We start from the raw sequence: 21272 nt of genomic DNA, 5'->3' as shown, positions 1-21272 counted from the left end.
ATTAGCATTCTATATAAATAGCGTGTGTACATATGTACATGATAGATTACTTTTAAAAGCGAATGAGAGTTACACGGTGGTGTTTACTACAAGGTCTGAACAATGTGAATTATCTGCCCTATGCCAGTTTTTGTCAGTATTTGTGACTAGTCATTAGATGGAATGTTAAAACTAAAATTCTTAACGCAGCGTTTGGAAGTACTTGTCAAGATTCCATCATCTGTCATGAAAATCTAACCCAGATTAATGCTCTGATGAATCATCCAGAGTGTCCGTAATTGCATTGTGAACCACATGCCTATTATGTAAGGGGTTTAGTGAAATCTCTGTCCTAGGACCCCAGGGGATATGTAGCATAGCACAGCCAACTTCTGCTAGCCCTCAGAAATGGCCAGTGCCTATCATTCATGTGAGGAAAGTCTGTGATCTGAGTGCTTTATAGGAGTCAGAAGCACAGCTTGCACACTGATCTGTCTGGTCAGTATGATTCCTAGGACAAACAGCTGACTCAATGTGTGCACCACTAGGCATTGCCACTGCTGGGAGAAACTGCAGAGCAGATCCTGGTCTAACCGCTGTGCTGAAAATGCCTCATTCATTCAAATTCCTTCTGCTCGTCTTCTGCCTCGTCCTTCTCACCGAAAGTAAAAAGCATCGAAGGAGGAGATGGACAAATCAGATGGATGTGCAAAAGCAGGCCAGGTAAGTGATGGTACACCTGTATCCTCCTCTTGTTTCATAGCTGTGTTGTATTATGCAGGATCTCATTGTGCCAGATGTGTTCCACTGCTATATAAAGTACTATTACCATACTTATGTCTTTATATTTGCTGTCATTTCCACTGTTTTATTTTTCGGAAACACTGTTAAGATTTTATATATTTAACTGATGCTGGGGATTTTAAATAAATTAAATGCTTTACTTCTACTTTGAAGCTGTTTAGTAGGTTTCACATCTGTCAGGTTTAGCTGTAACTATCCCAAACAGCTTCAAAGGAGAAGTAAAGCATTTAATTGATATATTAATATATTCATTTATTATAAGAAAAAGGTATATAAATGATGATCAAATGCCTGTTTAGAAGGTTTAACATCTGTCAGGTTTAGGTGTAACCATCCCAAACAGCTTCAAATGAGAAGTAAAGCATTTAATTGATATATTAATATATTCATTTATTATAAGAAAAAAGTATATAAATGATGATCAAATGCCTGTTTAGAAGGTTTCACATCTGTTAGGTTTAGCTGTAACTATCCCAAACAGCTTCAAAGGAGAAGTAAAGCATTTAATTTATATAGTAATATATTTATTTATTATAATAACAAAGTATATAAATGATAATCAAATGCCTGTTTAGAAGGTTTCACATCGGTCAGATTTAGCTGTAACTATCCCAAACAGGCATTTAATCATCATTTATATACTTTTTTCTTATAATCATCTAAAAACATAAAGAATGCTAAAATCATTCCAACCTTAAAAAACCCTATTTAGTAAAAGGTACAAATAAGTGGTAGTTTAATAAAGAACGGCATTGACCTTACTAGTTATGTATATTGTTAGGCAAGCTGATGCTTTGTTTATGCTGAACTTTGTAATCCAGTGATATGGAGTGCCCATTACAATTTACTTAACAAGATTAGGTGCCAGACATTTAAATCCAATTGATCGTTTCCAATGTGCTTTTTTCAGTACTTTCAAAAACAAATATCTATTAAAAGACATTTAAACGTTTTCTCTTCTATCATTTCACCGAAGATTTATTGATATTTTTGATGTTATGCTTAACAGAAAAAAAATCTGATAAATGCTGGGTGTTAGGGTGTAAGGTGTAAGGATCAAGACAATATTAGTAACTTATATGCAAAACTTTCTAATTAGTTATCAATTCCAGTTTATGTGTAATCCAGAGGTTGAGTGAAATAATAAAGAAATACAAAGGTACAGATATGAAGGTGACCCAAAAGATGTTATTGGCCTAGGTTAATTTGTTGTAAGCTACACTAACTCATGAAAACCAAATTGGTTGTATCTTTTTTAATTACTTGGCTATCGGAAATTTAACTCTAGTTGTTATAGGTTACTGTGTAAGGTACCATGCTCTGCTACATGGACCATGTGACTGCTTTATGGTCAGAAAGCAACCTTTCTTTAGACTGTAAACTGGTATATATGAGGCAGTTGGCGGAAATAACAATAATGGTGCAGCTGTAGTACATTTTAGGCTTTTTGCCTTTGTATACATTTTGAACATTAAAATCCAGGACAATGGTAGCTGAATCCAGAGTGTAAAGCATACAGTATAGTTACATAATTACATAATTACATAGGTTGAAAAAAGACACAAGTCCATCTAGTTCAACCCCCAAAAAAACAACCCAAAAACAACCATACAATCGTATGTACCCACTGTTTATCCAGAGGAAGACAAGAAAAAAAAAACAGCAAAGCGTGATCCAATTTTCTACAGTAGGAGAAAAAAATCCCTTCTGATCCCCCAAGAGGCAATCAGATATTCCCTGGATCAAATTTAGCTATAAATGTTAGTAGTTATATTATGTACACCCAGAAAAGAATCCAGGCCTTTTTTTAAAGCAATATGCTGAGCTGGCCAGAACCACCTCTGGAGGGATTATATTCCACATTTTAACAGCTCTTACTGTGAAGAAGGCTTTCCATATTTGGAGATAAAATCTCTTTTCCTCTAGATGTAAAGAGTGCCCCCTTGTCCTCTGTGATGACCTTAAAGTGAATAACCTAACACCAAGTTCAGTATATGGCCAACTTATGTATTTATACATGTTCATTATATCCCCCCTTAATCTCCTCTTGTCAAGAGAATAAATTCAGTTTCTCTAATCTTTCCCCATAGCCGAGTTCCTCCATGCCTCTTATTAGTTTGGTTGCCCTTCTCTGCACTTTTTCCAGTTCCCCTGATATCCTTTTTGAGAACTGGTGCCCAAAACTGAACTGAATATCACAGAATGTGATTATAATTGTATATGTAACTTTTCACATACTTGCAGTTTCACATACTCCAGGTTAGTGTTTAAAACAATCAGACAGCTAACCAAACCTTACTGTTGTATGTCACTTACCAAAAGCTGCTTCTAGTGTATGTTTATAAAATTACCGATCATCCAATCAGCTGTGCGTATGAAATTGCCTTTTCCTAACCCATTTCCCAAAAAGTGGTTCCTGGACAAAATTTACAGGTCAGTAAGGGTGATTTTACTAAAGGATTTGAGAATGTTCACACAAAAAATTGCGTCGAGATTGACTTCATTTATCCAATTATGTGAAAACAAAGTTGCGGTTTACTCATTTCATTTGCACGTGATTTATTGAGTGAACATTCTCAAATCCTTTAGTAAATCTTCTTTAATATACTTATATCTTGAGATTTTTATTGTCCTTTTCGTTTTGCTCTGAATGCTGTTCCCATTTACAAAATTCTTTAAAAAAAAAATGCCAAGCTGCCTCTGTATTTTGTTTTGTTGGTTTTTGGTGGTATTGTTTAAAATGTTATACCCCTAGCATGTGCTTAGATGAAGCCTCTGTTTGAAAAGTATTGCAAAGTCCAATACTATTGCAGCAAATCTTTCCTATTAATGAGTATACAGGCATACCCCACTTTTAAGTACACAATGGGGTTTATTTACTATTGCTGGAGAGTCCAAAATCAGGCTCACTTCTGCATAGAAACCAATGAGCTTCCAGGTTTTATTACCAGGCTTAATTGAGAAAGCTGAGGTTAGAAGCTCATTGGTTTCTATGCAGAAGTGAGCCTGATTTTGCACTTTCCAGCGATAGTAAATAAACCCCATTGTATGTATACTTAAGCCTAGGTTCACACTGCTGCGAATTCAAAATCGCGGTAAAATGCGCGATTTTACCGCGGAAATCGCAGAAAGTAGTACAGGAACTACTTTTTGAAATCGCAGATGCGGCGTCGCACTGATTAGGACAGTGCCATTGCCGACAATTGCCGCCGATTTGAGATGCGATTTGACATGTCAAATCGCATCTCAAATCGTTCCAAATCGTACCCAGTGTGAACCAGGACTAAAAGTGGGTTATGCCTGCACTCATATCTAAGGGGTTCCTATTTCATACATCGGTTTACATCATTTTTCCAAGGCTTTCTGCATTCTGTGACAGAGGAGGAAAAAAGTAGGAAAAGGATTTCTGTAAACTTCTGGCTTCAAGCTATAGCAGTTATCAAAAGTTTTGGGATGCTGTAGACTGCAAAAGAAAGATTCATTTTTAGCTGCATTAAAACAAGTATTGGCATATGAGAAATGTTGACAAATTTGGTTAACAAAACCAGAATATCATTTTTGGTATGCCCTTCATTGGTGGCAGAAAAGTATTATCATGAAATCAGAGGATGTGATTACTGTTTGCGGACTTGGAGTTCTCTGTGTTACATCATAAAGTAAATCTTTTAAACCATTCACACAATCTGTTAGGAGTCTCTGTGCCCGGTGGTTATGTCATTATACAAAAAACGTGTCCCTTTAGATTATTTGTTAAAGCTGATCTAGAAGCAAAAACGGATTATGCATATATTAGCCTCAAAAAGGAACATTTGCATTTTTTCCCTAAGGATTCTCTTATGTTTGTCTTCAGAAATCATGTTATCCATGGTCTGATGTCTAACATAAGGACTGGTAAAGAATTTAAAAGTTCATTAATACCACCATCTAGGAATAATTTAGAGCTTTCCTAATGCCATGTAGGAAGTCAAGTTTTCAATACTCTCCATAAATGTACTAATGTGGTGTAAGCACACTATAAGGCTGCTAAGTAAGCCTGACAATATATACAAATACTGACAGTACTAATCATCATATATCAAAGAGAAAAAAGGGAAAATGGGAGAGCTATGTATAGTAACCAATCACATATAGCTGTCATTTTCTAGTATTAATTAGAAAATAATAACAAATCTGACAACGTAAGTGAAAAAATGTATTTACAGTTACTGAAATTATTTAATTAACGTCTGCCATGTTATAAATATTTAAAAGGCATTTAATAGCCACAGGAAATGTACACTAGATGAAACACACACCTTTTCTCAATGTGCATATTAAAAAGGATTAATCTGTCATTATAATTCACAAATACCCATCATCATTTAAATTAAGCTTTCTGCCCAGAACTTCAATGGATCTAGGTACCTGTTGCAATAAAACAAACACGGAAAACTTGGAAACAAAGTAGTTGCCATTTAGAGTCTGAGCCTAGGTTCACACTGCTGCGGATTCAAAATCGCGGTAAAATGCGAGATTTTACCGCGATTTTGCCGCGATTTGACGCGATTTCGGCCGCAATTTAATGTAAATCGCGGCCCGAAATCGCAAAAAGTAGTACAGGAACTACTTTTTGAAATCGCAGATGCGGCGTCGCACTGATTAGGACAGTGCCATTGCCGACAATTGCCGCCGATTTGAGATGCGATTTGACATGTCAAATCGCATCTCAAATCGTTCCAAATCTTACCCAGTGTGAACCAGGGCTAAGGGCCAGATTGACAAAAGGGATACGACGGCGTATCTGCTGATACGCCATCATATCCCTGTTTCTATCTATGCGACTGATTCATAGAATCAGTTACGCATAGATATCCCTAAGATCCGACAGGTGTAATAGTTTTACACTGTCGGATCTTAGGATGCAGTACCGCGGCCGCCACTGGGGGGAGTTTGCGTCGTAAACCAGCGTCGGGTATGCAAATTAGCAGTTACGGCGATCCACAAAACTTTTTTCCGTTGTTACGTCGCCGCAAGTGTTAGTTTGCCGTCGCAAAGATAGGCCACCTTTTACAAAGTGTAAAATTACTACACCATGTAAAAGTATACCCGTCTTTCCCGCGTCGCTTTTGAATTTTTTTAAATTTTTTTTTTCCCGGCACAAGTCTTTTTTTACGTCGCGATTCACAAAACATCGGCGCGTCGTAATTTCGCGCAAAGCACATCGGGAAATTTGCGTCGGGAGCATGCGCAGTACGTCCGGCCCGGGAGCGTGCCTAATTTAAATGGTACCCGCCCCATTTGAATTGGCCCGCCTTGCGCCGGACGGATTTAGGATACACCGCCGCAAATTTCCAGGTAAGTGCTTTGTGTATCGGGCACTTAGACCGAAAATTTGCGGCGGTGTAACCTAAATCGGTTACATTACGCTGCGCCCGGGCTACGTGAATCTGGCCCTATGTAACTCATAAGTAGGGCTGCAAGGTTCTGTCACATTACATTTCAATCTTATTTTCCAAGTTATTTGCAGACAGAGACTAAGCAAAGCTCAATATGTAAGCAGCTATAGAGATCATGAGATCAAATCACTTCCTTATAAGGACCCAAGACCCATAAAATTCAGAGAGGTCATGCTCCTGGTATTGAATGACTTTATATAGTTTATATGTTTTACTTCAAATGGTGGAGAGTATGTTTTTTGCAATCTCAACATGCAAATTCAAACATGAAAATCAATATAGACATCTATTTTCATTGCAGCATCATTCAACATACATTACACCTTATGTGCATCTCATTTTTCATTTAATATCAATTGAGTGGACTTTTCTTGACTTTATGTCTCGTGAACAGGGTTTTCATTCAATGTGACGTCCACAGACCGGCACACGAAAAGAAAACAAGAAGAAAAGCGCCTCTGAGTATTCTGTTTTTAATATTATAACTTGTAATATATCCAGCACTTACATCATAATAATCATGGTGAAGTCCGGGGAGCTGGTATAGTTCTTGCTGACAATCAGTTGATCCAGAGTCGAGAGATGCGTTCATCTAAACCAAGCTTCTGCAGCCGCTCCGAGCCAGGGAGAGCCGACTGTGTCCGTGATGATGAATAGTAGCTAGGCTGGAATCTCATGTGCTGGCGTGTGACGTCAGCTGGACGAAAGCCGAAGGTGAACCACGACACGTTTCAGAGCATGCGCGAGTCAGGAAACGGACATGCGCGCTCTTTTCTCAAGTGTCACTTGAGAAAAGAGCGCGCATGTCCGTTTCCCGACTCGCGCATGCTCTGAAATGCGTCGTGGTTCCCCTTCGGCTTTCGTCCAGCTGACGTCACACGCCAGCACACGAGATTCCATTCTAGCTGCTATTCATCATCACGGACACAGTCGGCTCTCCCCGGCTCCGAGCAGCTGCAGAAGCTTGGTTTAGATGAACGCATTTCTCGACTCTGGATCAACTGATTGTCAGCAAGAACTATACCAGCTCCCCGGACTTCACCATGATTATTATGATGTAAGTGCTGGATATATTACAAGTTATAATATTAAAAACAGAATACTCAGAGGCGCTTTTCTTCTTGTTTTCTTTTCTTACATATTTTGAGCTGGCTTCGCTTCTGGAGAGCTGCCCTGAGCACCTGTTAACCACTTAAGGACCGCCTCCTGCACATATACGTCGGCAGAATGGCACGGCTGGGCACAAGCACATACAGGTAGCTCCTCTTTAAGTGCCCAGCCGTGGGTCGCGGGCACACGCCCGCGGCGCACGCCCGCGTCCCCATCCGAAGCTCCGTGACAGTGACCGCGGACCAGCGGACCCGATCGCCACTGGAGTCCCGCGATCGGTCCCTGGGGCTGAAGAACGGGGAGAGCTGTGTGTAAACACAGCTTCCTTGTTCTTCACTGTGGCGCCGTCATTGATCGTGTGTTCCCTTTTATAGGGAAACACAATCAATGACGTCACACCTACAGCCACACCCCCTACAGTTAGAAACACAAATAAGGTCACACTTAACCCCTTCAGCGCCCCCTTGTGGTTAACTCCCAAACTGCAATTGTCATTTTCACAGTAAACAATGCATTTTTAATGTATTTTTTGCTGTGAAAATGACAATGGTCCCAAAAATGTGTCAAAATTGTCCGAAGTGTCCGCCATAATGTCGCAGTCATGAAAAAAATCGCTGATCGCCGCCATTAGTAGTAAAAAATATTTTTTTATAAAAATGCAATAAAACTATCCCCTATTTTGTAAACGCTATAAATTTTGTGCAAACCAATCGATAAACGCTTATTGCGCTTTTTTTTTACCAAAAATAGGTAGAATAATACATATCGGCCTAAACTGAGGAAAATTTTTTTTTTTTATATATTTTTGGGGGATATTTATTATAGCAAAAAGTAAAGAATATTGAATTTTTTTCAAAATTGTCGCTCTATTTTTGTTTATAACGCAAAAAATAAAAACCGCAGAGGTGATCAAATACCGCCAAAATAAAGCTCTATTTGTGGGGAAAAAAGGACGCCCATTTTTTTGGTAAACAACGTTGCACGACCGCGCAATTGTCAGTTAAAGCGACTTAGTGCCGAATCGCAAAAACTGGCCAGGTCCTTTAGCTGCCTAAAGGTCCGGGTCTTAAGTGGTTAATCATTTGTACTGGCTACAAACAGCCACCAGCATTAACCCAATGGTACCCTGCTTGGACTGAATCTCATTGGACTTACTAATTTATGGACTATTAGACCATACACACAGTTGTTGTGGGTCTATTTTTACTATATTTTCTTTTAAATTGCATATAACCTTCCCTTATGACTGATTGTGTGTGCAGACACCCTGAGAGCTGTAATCTATTGTTACAGACCGGCACACGTGCATGCAATTTAAAACATTGAGTAATTAACTTTTAAGTGCATAGGTATACACCCCATACAGTTAATTTAACTTGGTCAATATTTCATTGACTTTGCATGCACGCTGGTTTTGCTGTGGTTTTCATAATGTTCTCTTCCCAAGCTGTTAAATGTTTTCTAAGACTACAGCGAAAACCATCAATAAATGACATAACATGACATAGTCATACTTGTCAACCATTACCGAGCATTAATGGTGTAGTAAATGTAAGAAGCAATGACGCATTTCACCTTAATGCTAAGGCTTTTTCAGGATGGTAATTGCAAATGTGTCAAACTCAATCTTATACGTGCAAGTTGCAGTCACACATAACTACCTTTTTAAAATGTCCCCACTTTCTATATCTATTCTCATACACACAAAAAACACTTTCTACCCCTATCATTATCTACATTAAGTGCACCAAAAAATCTTAAGGGATGGAACCCCTCCCAGCAAGATATAACCTGAAGCATTAAAAGACTTTAAAAAAGAGGATGGAAAGTGATAAAAATACACCTTCAAAAGTGCAAAAAGGCAAGATAGGTATCAAACTCCTATTTTAAATTCCTAGTTCAAGCGCTATGGTAACAATGTAGCATAGGTACAGTATACAGTATATATCCCGTAATATTTTTTCTGCAAGAGGACTTGGCTGAAGTCTTTCCATCCATGAATTTTTTTGCAGATGGTATATAGCTTTTACCTTTAAGGGTCATTAACATCGGGCAGAAAAACTGCTGTGTTTAGATTTGTACAGCAGATCGTTTTTTTATGCATGTAAACGCAGCACTATGGTATTCAGTGGGTCCATATACACAGGGCTCATTATCAAGGGCAGAAAAAACACATCATTAAGATACATACAGCACATAGTTTTGCACGCATCTAAACACAGCTCTATAGTAATCAATAAGCCCCTACACACAGCTGCGTCTACATTCGAAAATGTGCACTGTGTTTAGTAGGAAACAGCTGCAGATTTTACACATGTACGTCTGCAGATTTTACTCATGTACGCGCATAAATGTGTATAAATGGGCTTTAGGTACTTTAGGTGCGTATTTTTTGCAGGATATTTTTTTCATGCAGAAAATACTGATCAAAATGCAGATTTTTACTACCCATAGGAATGAGTTCTAGCTCTGCAAGCAAAAAAAAGTAGGGCTGTTACTGATTACAATTTTTGTGTTCGATTAATCAATTTTTTTTTTAATTGACTAATTTCGATTAATTATAACGCACTTACAGATCAAACTACTTTTAGCTGATCTCCTTGCATTGCAACTCTGCATTAGTCAGTGGTAAATGTGTTGTACACTATATACAATCACCCGACACTAGTTAGTTTCCACAATCCATGACTTAACTTCACAGTTTACACAAATACGTTTTAAATTCAAACTGTAGCACTGACGTAAGTAATTTTTTCTTATTAAACTTTAAGAAAAACTTAGAAAGTTAATTTAACTTTAATTATAAAACGTATCTAGTATATTCACTGTCAGTCACTTTAAAGTAGGCAAGTAGGCATCACTTTAGCCAGTCACGCAGACATACCAGATGTTTACATTTTCTGGAAGCAGACATGATAGCATTTTATTGACAATATACCCTGAAGAACTGAACAGTCTTTCACAAGGAACAGATGTTGTCGATACACGAAGAATGGTCTGCACAAAACTGCATAGGACAGGAAAACGATGGTTATTTTTACCCCCCTTCCCCTGATGAAGCCTGATGCATCCTTCTGCTCCACAGATGCAAAGGTACCTCAATCCAATGGGTGCAGTTTACTCGCATCCAGCAGGGTAAGTCTCACTGTCCAGGATGTCCGGTGACGTCAAGAATTTTGATCGATCAAAAGAATTTTGATCAATCAAAAGAATTTTCATCAATCAAAAGAATTTTCATCAATCAAAAGAATTTTCATCAATCAAAAGAATTTTGATCAATCAAAAGAATTTTGATCAATCAAAAGAATTTTGATCGATCAAAAGAGTTTTAATCAATCAAAAAAATTAAAGATTTGATTTAATTTCCCCAGCCCTAAAAAAAAGCATTTCATCTATGCAGAAAATATGCATCTAAACGCAGCATTTTTTCTGCCCATTTGAGTGAGCCCTAATGCCTTTAATGATAAATAATGGCAATCCAAGAAGTTGTGTTGCTATCTGAATTTTTGTATTCTTTGTCATAATATCTCTTATATGTTCAGACATTCTAATCTTAAACTCACGTTTGATTTTTCCAATTTAAATATGATTACAGGAGCAAATGAGCTGATAGATCTTTCTTGACAACTGTACTTGTACAACTTATACTTCTGTCTCCATTTTTTTTATATCCTTTTTCTCATAACTCAATAATTTGTCTGAAAAACTTATGACACTGTCAAATTCTTTTATTTGAAAAGCCCCTAGATTTAATTTGGATAATACTTTTTCTTTAATATCTTGAAGTCTAGAACATTTCTTTATAATGTAAAGAAATTGCCCATAAGGGGTTGCATTTATTTGAATGGGGAGATAGTAACTTTTTGCACAAAGAAGTGAGTTGTCTGCTGTGGGTTTACGCATTTCATTGTTTTTGAACATCTCCCCTCTCTAAAAATTTCCATATCCAAAAATTTAATTTTTAAGCAGAACAGGTCATAATGAGGAACCCATTGAATAGTTTCCTGTTCAATTTGTGGATCAATTTTTGTAATTACTGATGTGTTTCTTTTTAAGCTGCCAACACTTCATCATCATAGTTCTGGCATAGAGTGATGCGTGCACCTAATTCTATTATTGGGAAGACCTTACACTCCTTTCAATGCCCCAAATGCAGGCAGACATAGGACAGTGTGCACACCGCTTCCATGGCCACTCTCTGTATCTGCTTCTAAGGCACCTTTCACACTGGGGCGGGAGCCGCAGTGGCGGTATAGCGTCGCTAAAAATAGCAGCGCTATACCGTCAGAATTGCCGCAGGATTCGGCCGCTAGCAGTGCGGTATTAACCCCCGCTAGCGGCCGATAAAGGGTTAATACCGCCCGCAATGAGCCTCTGCAGAGGCGCATTGCGGGTGGTATTGCCGCAGTTTCCCATTGTTTTAAATGGTAAGGAGCGGTGAAGGAGCGGTATACATACCGCTCCTCTCACCGATCCAAAGATGCTGCTTGCAGGAGATTTTTTTATCTATTTTTAGCGCTATACCGCCTGAAAAACTCCTCAGTGTGAAAGGGTTCTAACTTGCATTAATGCCATTGGTATAAAAAGCAATCTGTAACAACAAATTCATTGTTTTAAAATATTATTTATTTAGCGTAAAGCATGGGGTTTCAATCTCAGTAGACAGTGACCAGGGCAGGGATAGGCTCAAGACCTCTCAGACGTAGGCAGGAGTTATACAAATGATATCAAGTATGATCAAACAGAAAACGTATGGGAGGTCAAAGACCTCTGATAGCAACATCAAGACCTTATTTGGAAACAGCATAAATAATAACAAAAAAGGAGGTAGCCATCCATATGGACTAAATAGGTATTCACACACTGGCTGCCTGCCAAAAATCCAAACCCACTGCAGGACAATCCTAATTGCAAAATTCCAGGTCAAGATGAGGTGTGGAAGGAGATAGTGATTTGACATTTAAACCAATAACTAAGACAAACCTCCTTCAAATTTAAAGCCCTGTTGAACGTTACAATTTTAGTAGCACTTAAGCTGCATGTACAGTAATACATGTGGATATGTTCTTTTTTTGTTACCTTTCAGTTTGCTGCAGAAAATAGTTAGGTTGCCTGGACATACAATAATAGATATGGGCAAATGTTTTATTTGTTTCCTTTCTATTTGCTGAAGCAAAGAAGTAAACAACCTCTGATAAAAGTATGTTAGAGAGCCAGGACCCTGCTTATCACAGAAGGCAGTGGTCTGTGCCTCTAGCAGTGGTGGGAACAGTTTGCAGGTGGGCATGTCCTACCATTGGAGACCCTGACTGTAGGGCTCTGTGTTGAGCAGGGGTATGGCTCTTCACAGGGTGTTTTCACCCATTGCTGCAGCAACTAGAAAGAAAACATAAAAGTTGTCTATATTTATTACTGTGTGTAGAAATGGCTTGATCTGATGATCTATTTTGCTTCTTATATGTGTAGCACTACCCCCAAAGGAGCTGCTGGTTTGTTTTGGGCGGCATGTTACCTATATTTCTCCACCGTCTAGGGTACTGGATGAGAGCTGAAACAAAGTCAATATTCAATTTCCCTCGGGAAATTGAACAATAATTCACGACAAATAATACACCAGAAGTCAGTTCAGCAATAATATGGGAAGCCCATAAGGCGGTTATTAGGGGCAAATTAATTTCCATTGGGGCGGGAAAAAAGAAAGAAAGAGAACTAGCTATGAAAAATATAATAAAATAATTATATCACCTTGAACAAAAACATAAAACACATCAAGAAAGGGAAACACTCCAAAAAATAATAATCAAGAGAGGGCAACTTAGAGACCTGATGGAACCGGAAACTAGAAAAGTATTCAACAATGTTGCAAAAGAAAGGTACAAATGGGGAAATAAACCTGGGAAATATTTGGCAAGATTATCAAAGGAAAGAAAAAACTGAATTATATAGAAAAGATAAAGAAACAGACAGGAGAGATGAAATATTAAACATCAGAAATTGCAAAGGTCTTTAAAACATACTATAGCACATTATATTCCATCAGAATGAATGAAACACAACAGGAAGAGGAGGGTAGAAAAATTAAAATACAGTAATACTTAGATGGAGCTAATCTCCCAAAGATAGCCCCAGAAAGAGCCGAGTCCCTAGAAGACCCAATTATACAAGAAGAAATAAATGAAGCTCTCCGAGAAACACCATGGGGGAAAAACCCAGGTCCGGACGGATTACCGATTAAATACTATAAAAGATTTTGAGAATTATTAGTACCGGAATTATGTAATTATTTTAACAAATTAGGAGAAGAGGAAGAAATAAGAAAAGAATCACTCCTTGCCAATATTTCAATCATACCAAAAGTAGGAAAGGACAGAACTATCTGTTCCAACTACCGGCCTATAACGTTGTTAAACGCAGACATAAAAATGTATGCAAAAATATTGGCAGCAAGAATAAAAACTCAAATGCCAGAACTAATAAACGAGGACCAGGCAGGCTTTGTAACAGGTAGGGAAGGAAGAGATAATAGTATAAGAATCATACTACTAATGCGCAAGGAAAAGGAGAAGAAACCCCCAGTCGTACTCATGTCAATTGATGCCGAAAAGGCATTTGACTGAGTCGACTGGGGGTTTATGATGGATACACTTCGGAACATAGGACTGGGAACTAGATATATGAGATGGGTAAATAATTGATATAATCACCCAATGGCCAGGGTTAAGGTCAATGGGAGTGTGTCGTCTGTGTTTGAGAAGTTCAATGGAACAAGAAAGGGATGCCCACTCTCACCCCTCCTGTATGTAATAGTACTAGAACCATTACTAGCAAAAATACGGAAAAATCCAGATATAGGAGGAGTGAGAGTGGGAGAGGAGGAGCATAAGGTGGCAGCATATGCAGACGACATATTCCTATACCTAACTAAACCAAGGATATCATTGCCCAATGTAATAAAATAATTTAAGAAATATGGAGAAATGTTGAACTTTAAAATTAACCCCACAAAATCTGTCATCTTAAATTTGGGAATAGATAGAAATTAAGAAAAAGCATTACAGCAGGAAATCCCATTTACTTGGGAGACAACAGCATTAACATACCTAGGAATTAAAATAACACCTACATTAGGAAAACTCTATATGGCCAACTATATCCCCTTGATTAATGAAATTAAATTAGAAATGAAAAATATGGGGAGGAGACCTATCTCTTGGATAGGTAGGGTCAATGTAGTAAAAATGATGATTCTGCCAAAAATAACTTATAAACTCCAAATGCTTCCAATAGAAATACCACAGAGCTTTTTAAGTGTGATCAAAACTATCATTTTGAAATATATCTTTCAGGGTAAGAAGGCCAGAGTTAACCACGCACTCCTAAGCCGTAAAAAAAAATGGGGGGTTGGCACTTCCAGACATGCAGAGATATTATAAAGCGGTCATATTAGCAAGACTAGCAGAATGGGCAAATCCATATACCAAAAAGAAGTGGGTACAAATGGAAGACATCTTAAGCACAACACAATCATATAAAAATATTTGAATACCACCAAAATCAAGAGCACTGGGCACAGACACACATATTATTCCTAAAAACGTATTAAAAATATGGGACACAATCCATCGGTGGGAAAAATGAAAATACAATTCACCATTAATCCCACTGTCCAGCACAAATTTTTTCATCCTAGAGAATGGGACACGACTAGAGAAGCACTTGAGAACCACACTACTTAAGGATATAACTACATTGGGTAAAATTAGGACTAGACGCAAGCTAAAAATAATACACAGAGGTCAGCAGATTAGTGATTGGGAATATTTTCAGTTAACTCACTTTGTAAACAGTTTACCACCACCAATTAGAGATGGAAAAGCACTAAACCCAATGGAAAAGCTCTGTAGTATACAAAAGCCTGTGAAACATGGTATATCCCAAATTTATGAAATATTAACAGAATTAGAAAAGCAGGAAACTTTAGCATGCATAGAAAAATGGGAAATGAGGAATTACAAATGATTGGGGCAGTATTTAACTCCGCATGTGACATAATGACGATCGAAGCAAACTATAACTGTATGATACGTTGGCATCTGACCCCAGAGAGAATGAACAAAATACACCCAAATAACTCTTGTTTATGCTGGAGGAATTGCACACAAAAAGGAACGACGATGCATATATAGTGGGAGTGCCCAATAATAAAAGAGTACTGGGAGAAAGTGCTAGAGTATATAGAAGAAATAACCAGTGAGAAGATTTCACTTAATCCCTGGACATGTTTGTTCCATGGCACAAACAAAACTAAAAAACAATACGAAAAAACCTTGGTCCCTATAATGCTTAACGCGGCAAAAGGATTTATGCCTAAAAATGGTTACAAACGACGAAACCGACCATAAAAGAGTGGATACAACATACAGACATAGAGCAACATGGGAGAAATGGAGAGTATTCAAACTGTCAAAAAAATATGCGCAAGGAATGATTGAAATAGACAGATGTTAACATTTTTAAATAGAAAATAAAGGAAAAATAACAAATCGAAAAGGGTGCAGGGCGGTAGAGGGTAATGGGGGGGGGGGAGTAGGGGGGAAATTGGAAATATGAATGTTGTATCTTTTTTATAAACACCAGTGCAAGTGTAATTTTGTATTTGAATCATTTCCAAATAAAGAGTATAAATAAAAAGAAAACAAAGAAACAAAATCAATGTCCACACGTTGCGTTCCTTTTTCTTTGCTTTATTTACCAAACGTGGTAAAAGAACGAACAGTAAATTGAAGAGGTGAAATAGGGTATAGGTAGTGGGTTCAGGTGTAGAACTTGATCAGAAGTACTCCTGCTTCCAGACATAAACTCTCGTCGCCACTCTAGCCAGAGTGGGTAGTGTGCCCCTGGATAGGCCTCTCTCACTAGTCCTAGCAGCCAGGGCGTCACACGGTACTTTGGTACAGTCTCTGCCACTGACCTTCCCAAAGGTGGAGATACGTTCGGTCCAGAATCCTCTCACTTTAGGATTAAGCACCCGTATCTCTTCTTAAAGTAATTACTTGTGAATTCAGGAAACTGACAGGCGACCACTGCTCAGCCTTTCAGTATTAGTGTGTCCTTCAATGAAGTTCAACCTCCCTGAGTGTACCAGCCTTGTGCTCGGTACTCTCCAGAACAGGTACTTCATTCGGTGGCTTCCTCCCTCTAGGACGGACAGCACAGGACCACTTTGTTAATGTAGAGCCAGTCTGACTACTGGGCCTACCCGGCAAATTACGTCTGCAGACCAACGTGGTACCGGAGCCAGGAACTCTGAACACGCACCCCCGGCCATGTTGTGGAAATTTAATGAAGATGTATTTAATATGTATTGTCATAGTGTCACCCATTGTTGGTTTTCCCGCAACCCGCTCTAAAGAGCTGACTGGGGCGGACTGAGACTGGTTGAGATGCACTTCCTGATTTGGAGAATGGTGTTTGTGGAGTGGGGGTGTCGGCCGGCAGAAGGGCCCCTGTGTCATGCACAGATATTCACCTGTCGGGTGCGTCCACACTGCAAACGCATTGTCGGTTTAGCAGATATACGCTCCTGTCATCTCTCGGTGCCTGATCAACACTGTTTTGAGATGTGAGCATACACCTGCAGATAAGCTCCCCTCATCAGGAACTGTGTTCATTGGTTATTGTATTATTACTGTATCGTATTGTTATTGAATTATTACTGTATGGTTATTGTATTATTACTGTATCGTATTGTTATTGAATTATTACTGTATCGTTATTGTATGTATGCCTTTTGGAAGGGTTATCCTATATTGTTCCATCCATATATGGGCATTTGCTGTGTCGAGCCCACATGCTGTGACATCACTTCCTATGGTCACATGCTGTGATCTCCTCCAATCAGCTGTGGTCTGTGAAGGCTTTTGTTCTAATAAAAAGACTGTGTTTGGGCGTCGCCAGGCAGTCTGGTGAGGATGGCGAACTGAGAACAAGCTGGGGTCAATGGTCTGTTATTGAATGAATGGAAGGGGATGAATGGTGAGTGAACCTTTTAGCTTAAAGATGGATTATTTCACTAAGATGAAGTGTGTGATTATAGCACAAGGCAAGATGGCTGTGTGCTCTGCATACAGCCAATTTTTCCATGTCATGCGGCGAGCCAGAATCGGATTGACCATGACCTTCCTACCATCGGTTTAAGATGGGGGGGAGATTGGGAACACGTCCCAATGTTTGGGAAGGCTATGCTTTGAAAATGAACAACGTTTTCATCTTTTTGAAATAATGCTTGAAGTTTGATTGTGTGTGGCTGTTTGTGTGCGTATGTGAGTATATGTTGTATGAGAGATGTTGTGGGCCTGTGCGTATGTGTGTGATCCGTCCACATGGACTGGAAGTGTGACCGTGTGTGGTTGTGTGCGCTTGTGAAATCGATTGTATGTGTATGTGTGATTTTGATCGTGTGTGTGAATGTCTGAATGCTGTATGAGTGTGATTGAACAGATTGAAGTTGTGTAAGAAACTGAATGAGAAATCTAGACTGTGTGTATTTAGATCATTTGATGCAGGACGCATGTCCCCATGAGTGAGATGTATAGAAAAGCTTAAATGGCTGCCTGCCATGTGCTTTAGTGGGGGAATGGGCAACCAGCATGGCTGTCCCATCATTTTGCAAAGTTGGTTACTCTCTTTAAACAATAGCATACAGGTGTTTTATGTTGGAAGGGTGACACCCTGAGAGAAGGGAACTCTGATCTGAGCAGGCATGCAGGCAACATTGTGCCATGTGCTTTGGTGGGGGAGGGGTGACCAGTATGGTGGATAATTCTGTGTATCTTTTGACATTACAATTTTCAGAACAGGTTAATGTGTAATGTGTTCATGATCTATATGAAAAGTAAGAATGGATAAAATTGTTTTTTTTACCTTTGTATGGGACCAAGACACAGGTCCTCATAAGTGTAAAAGTATTTTAAGTAAAGGGTTTGGTTTAAGTTTAAGATTTCCTGCCGCATATTCAAGTGGCCAGACAATAGTAGCTGCTTTTTGAAAGGAATCAGGCTTTCCTTCGGCTGCTATCATTGAGGAGTGTTGTTGGTTTTAGGATGAAAAGAGATTTTTTTTAAGGTTTTAAATGATGTAACATCATTGTTTATATTTCTCAAATGGCTTGTTATGGAAGCTGATGCCACGGTGTGCACTTGAACTTTGAGAAAAGAGTGTTTTGGTTTTATGTTGTGTTGCATGTAACTAACATTTTTTAATGTGCTGTTTAGTTGGCAAAAGGTCCGATTTGAAGTAGCCTAAAGTGTATGAAGATTGGTTGTTCTTAAAATGTTTTTAAGTGTTCGTTTTTGATGTGCCATGTCCCATGTTTCTCAGTCTTTGTGGAGAAAGATTCTAGGGAGGTTTGTGCTGGTTTTGACGGGAAAAACTGCATTTGGCGGCCATCTTGTTGTCTGCCATGCTGCCATGGTCTTAGGCGGCCATTTTGGGAGGCGCAGTCTGTTTGACCTGTGGATCATCCTATAGGGGAAGGTTCAGCCACCTTTCCTTTGTGTGTGATACCATGTGACTGTGCAGTGGTATTCGTCGGCTATCTTGCTGGTGGAATTTTGCAGTCTTTGGGGCAGATTTCAATGTTTGGTGAGTGTGTAGTGCGGTCTGTCCTGTTTTGGAAAGGTGATTTGGAGGTTCAGTTTAAATTGTTTTTTTCTAAGCATTACCTTTTGAGTTGCGCAGAGCGATATCTTGATATAGCGCGGTCTTGCCCCAAGGGGTCCTGACGCTCTTGCGGACACATGCAAATGCTAGGGACAATTTATAACCAGGATCTGACTAACCTACCGGCTGACTTTGCAGTGTAAGAATGGAGACTTTTGTGTAGAATTTCGTTTTTGTGTGAGGGACTCTGCTTTGCACTGCATTTTGATGGATTGTGGGACTGGCTTTGACTGCGTTTTTGTGCACAGCGGTGTGTTTTTGTGTTTGAATATTTGGGAGTTTCCCAGAATTCCTTTTGAAGCTGGTATTGTGTGGCCTGCAGGGAGGGATGTTTGGGTCAGGGGATCAACTCCCATTTTGCAGTATGGGGGGATTATTTTCCCTTTCCTGAACTAAAGGTGTTTTGTTTTTGTTTTTTTAACAGAAAAAAAACACAGGAGATTCAGTTTTGGCTCTTTGTTTACTGCTGTATAATATTTAGGTTTCAAAACTTGTGGTTTGAGTTCCCAGGGGAAATATATATGTAGTCCATGGATTTTCTTGATGTGTTGAGACAAGGCAATGAGGCTAGGCTTCCCCCTCCCCTCCCTCTTCCTGTCATTAAAATAAACCAGTTTTTGGGGTTTTGAGAGCTGAGCATACAACAGGAAGTTCTTTTCAGCAATTATGTATCAACAGGAAGTTGGTGGGAGGAGTCTGGGGTCTTCTGAAAGATGAGAAATGAGATTTGTGCTTTGAAAGGACAATGGAAAATATTTTGGCGTTTAAAAGAGTGTTTTAAAGTTTAATTTCAGTTGTTGTGAAGTTTTATACTGTAAATACAGTTTTGGGTAGAGAGTAGTACGGAGGGCATCATCATTATTGTTGTAACATCTAGATGCAGAGAGAAGCCACATTGTTCTGCAGGTGGTAAAGGGGCAAGTGTTATGTGTAGTTTAGTCTGGCAACACAGTGTATGGGATGCATACACTGTGAGGGGTAGAGGCCTAATTTGGGGGGTTGATCTGTGGTTGTTGATGAATCATTTGGCATAGTTACGCTGTAGTTCTGTGCCAAGAGTGTTGGGACAACAAGCCATAGAGATGATGCCTCAGTTAGGGTTTCTAGTTGAGGGACTGGACCAGATAATTGTTGTAGTCCGTCAATTTACCGTAGAAGAAGGCACCGGGCGGTGCTCCCCGAAATGGGTGCAATGGTTTCCCCTGGATGCGGGGGATAAGACGATAAGCCGATTCAAATCGCAAGGGAAGGAATGGAGGCTTCCCACAGTCAGACGGTTACACGGTGCACAAAGCCTAGTTTTGGGGGCAAAGGCCTTTAGACCCTTTAAAAGATTTCCAAGGATACTATTTAGGTATCCCTCTTGAGTGGATGTAGTTCAGCTGCGGTTTCAGAAATCTGTAATGATGAGTGTCTTGATGGAGGTGTAGTACACACTTTGGTGATCCTCAGGGGGGAACTATAGTTAAAATTCTCATGCCTGTTTGATTGAACTTTGTATGGCTGGTCCATGCAAGGCTCTCGAGCTGCTCTCATATTTTTCCCATTGTATTTTATTCTATTGCTGAAAGAGTGAAGGTAGAATTCTGGCTGGGTTTTGTTTTTTCATTTTTGTTTTGAAAACTATGAACATCTCCCCAACATTTGTATCTGAATGTTTGTATGTAGTAACATGAATATGTTCGAACTTACCGCGGCGATCCTCCGATGCGTCGCGGCTGTTGTATTTTTGTAGGATCGGTAAAAGTAAGGGTTACAGAGGGTTTTGTTTGAATCGGTTAAATATGAAGGATAGAGTAATGATTTTTGCTTATAAGTATTTTTCAGGTCCAAGGAGTTATTGGAAGTGTTTGTACATAGAGAGCAGGTGTATGTAGACAGCTGTACACATGGATAAATACACGAGTCTAAGGAGGTAAAAGTATCATAGGCTATTCATTGTTTCTTTTTTCCTGCACCACGCATTTCTTCCTTCAGTCTGTAATGAGCAATTTTTTTTTTTTTGCATTTTTTTTTTGTATTTTTCTCGGGCTGCCCCTAGAGTAACAGTCTCTCCTGAGAGGGAGAGCGTCCCCAGTCAGCTCTGCGGGGCATTCCTCCCCCCTCCCTCTGCTCGCTGACATTGCATAATGCGAGCGTTCACACAACCACAGCCATCCGATCTGCACCTTCCTCTGCATCCTCATTGGCACGGAGAAGAGCGAGTTGCAGAAAGGACTCCAT

The 21272-nt window shown here is 39.2% G+C and overlaps 1 protein-coding gene across 1 annotated transcript in view; it reads left to right on the top strand.

The window, feature by feature from the left end:
* Positions 1-248: 248 nt before the first annotated feature.
* The window catches only part of LOC120937111 (gamma-aminobutyric acid receptor subunit rho-2-like), a 119065-nt gene continuing 98041 nt past the window's right edge, over positions 249-21272 (top strand). Inside the window, exon 1 of the mRNA XM_040350091.1 lies at positions 249-702. Within this exon, the coding sequence (XP_040206025.1) occupies positions 512-702 (191 nt within the window). The 5' untranslated portion in view covers positions 249-511. The remainder of the gene's footprint in view (positions 703-21272) is intronic.

This window comes from Rana temporaria, chromosome 4, assembly GCF_905171775.1.
Source record: "Rana temporaria chromosome 4, aRanTem1.1, whole genome shotgun sequence".
Taxonomy (NCBI): domain Eukaryota; kingdom Metazoa; phylum Chordata; class Amphibia; order Anura; family Ranidae; genus Rana; species Rana temporaria.
This window is presented reverse-complemented; position numbering and strand designations above follow the sequence as displayed.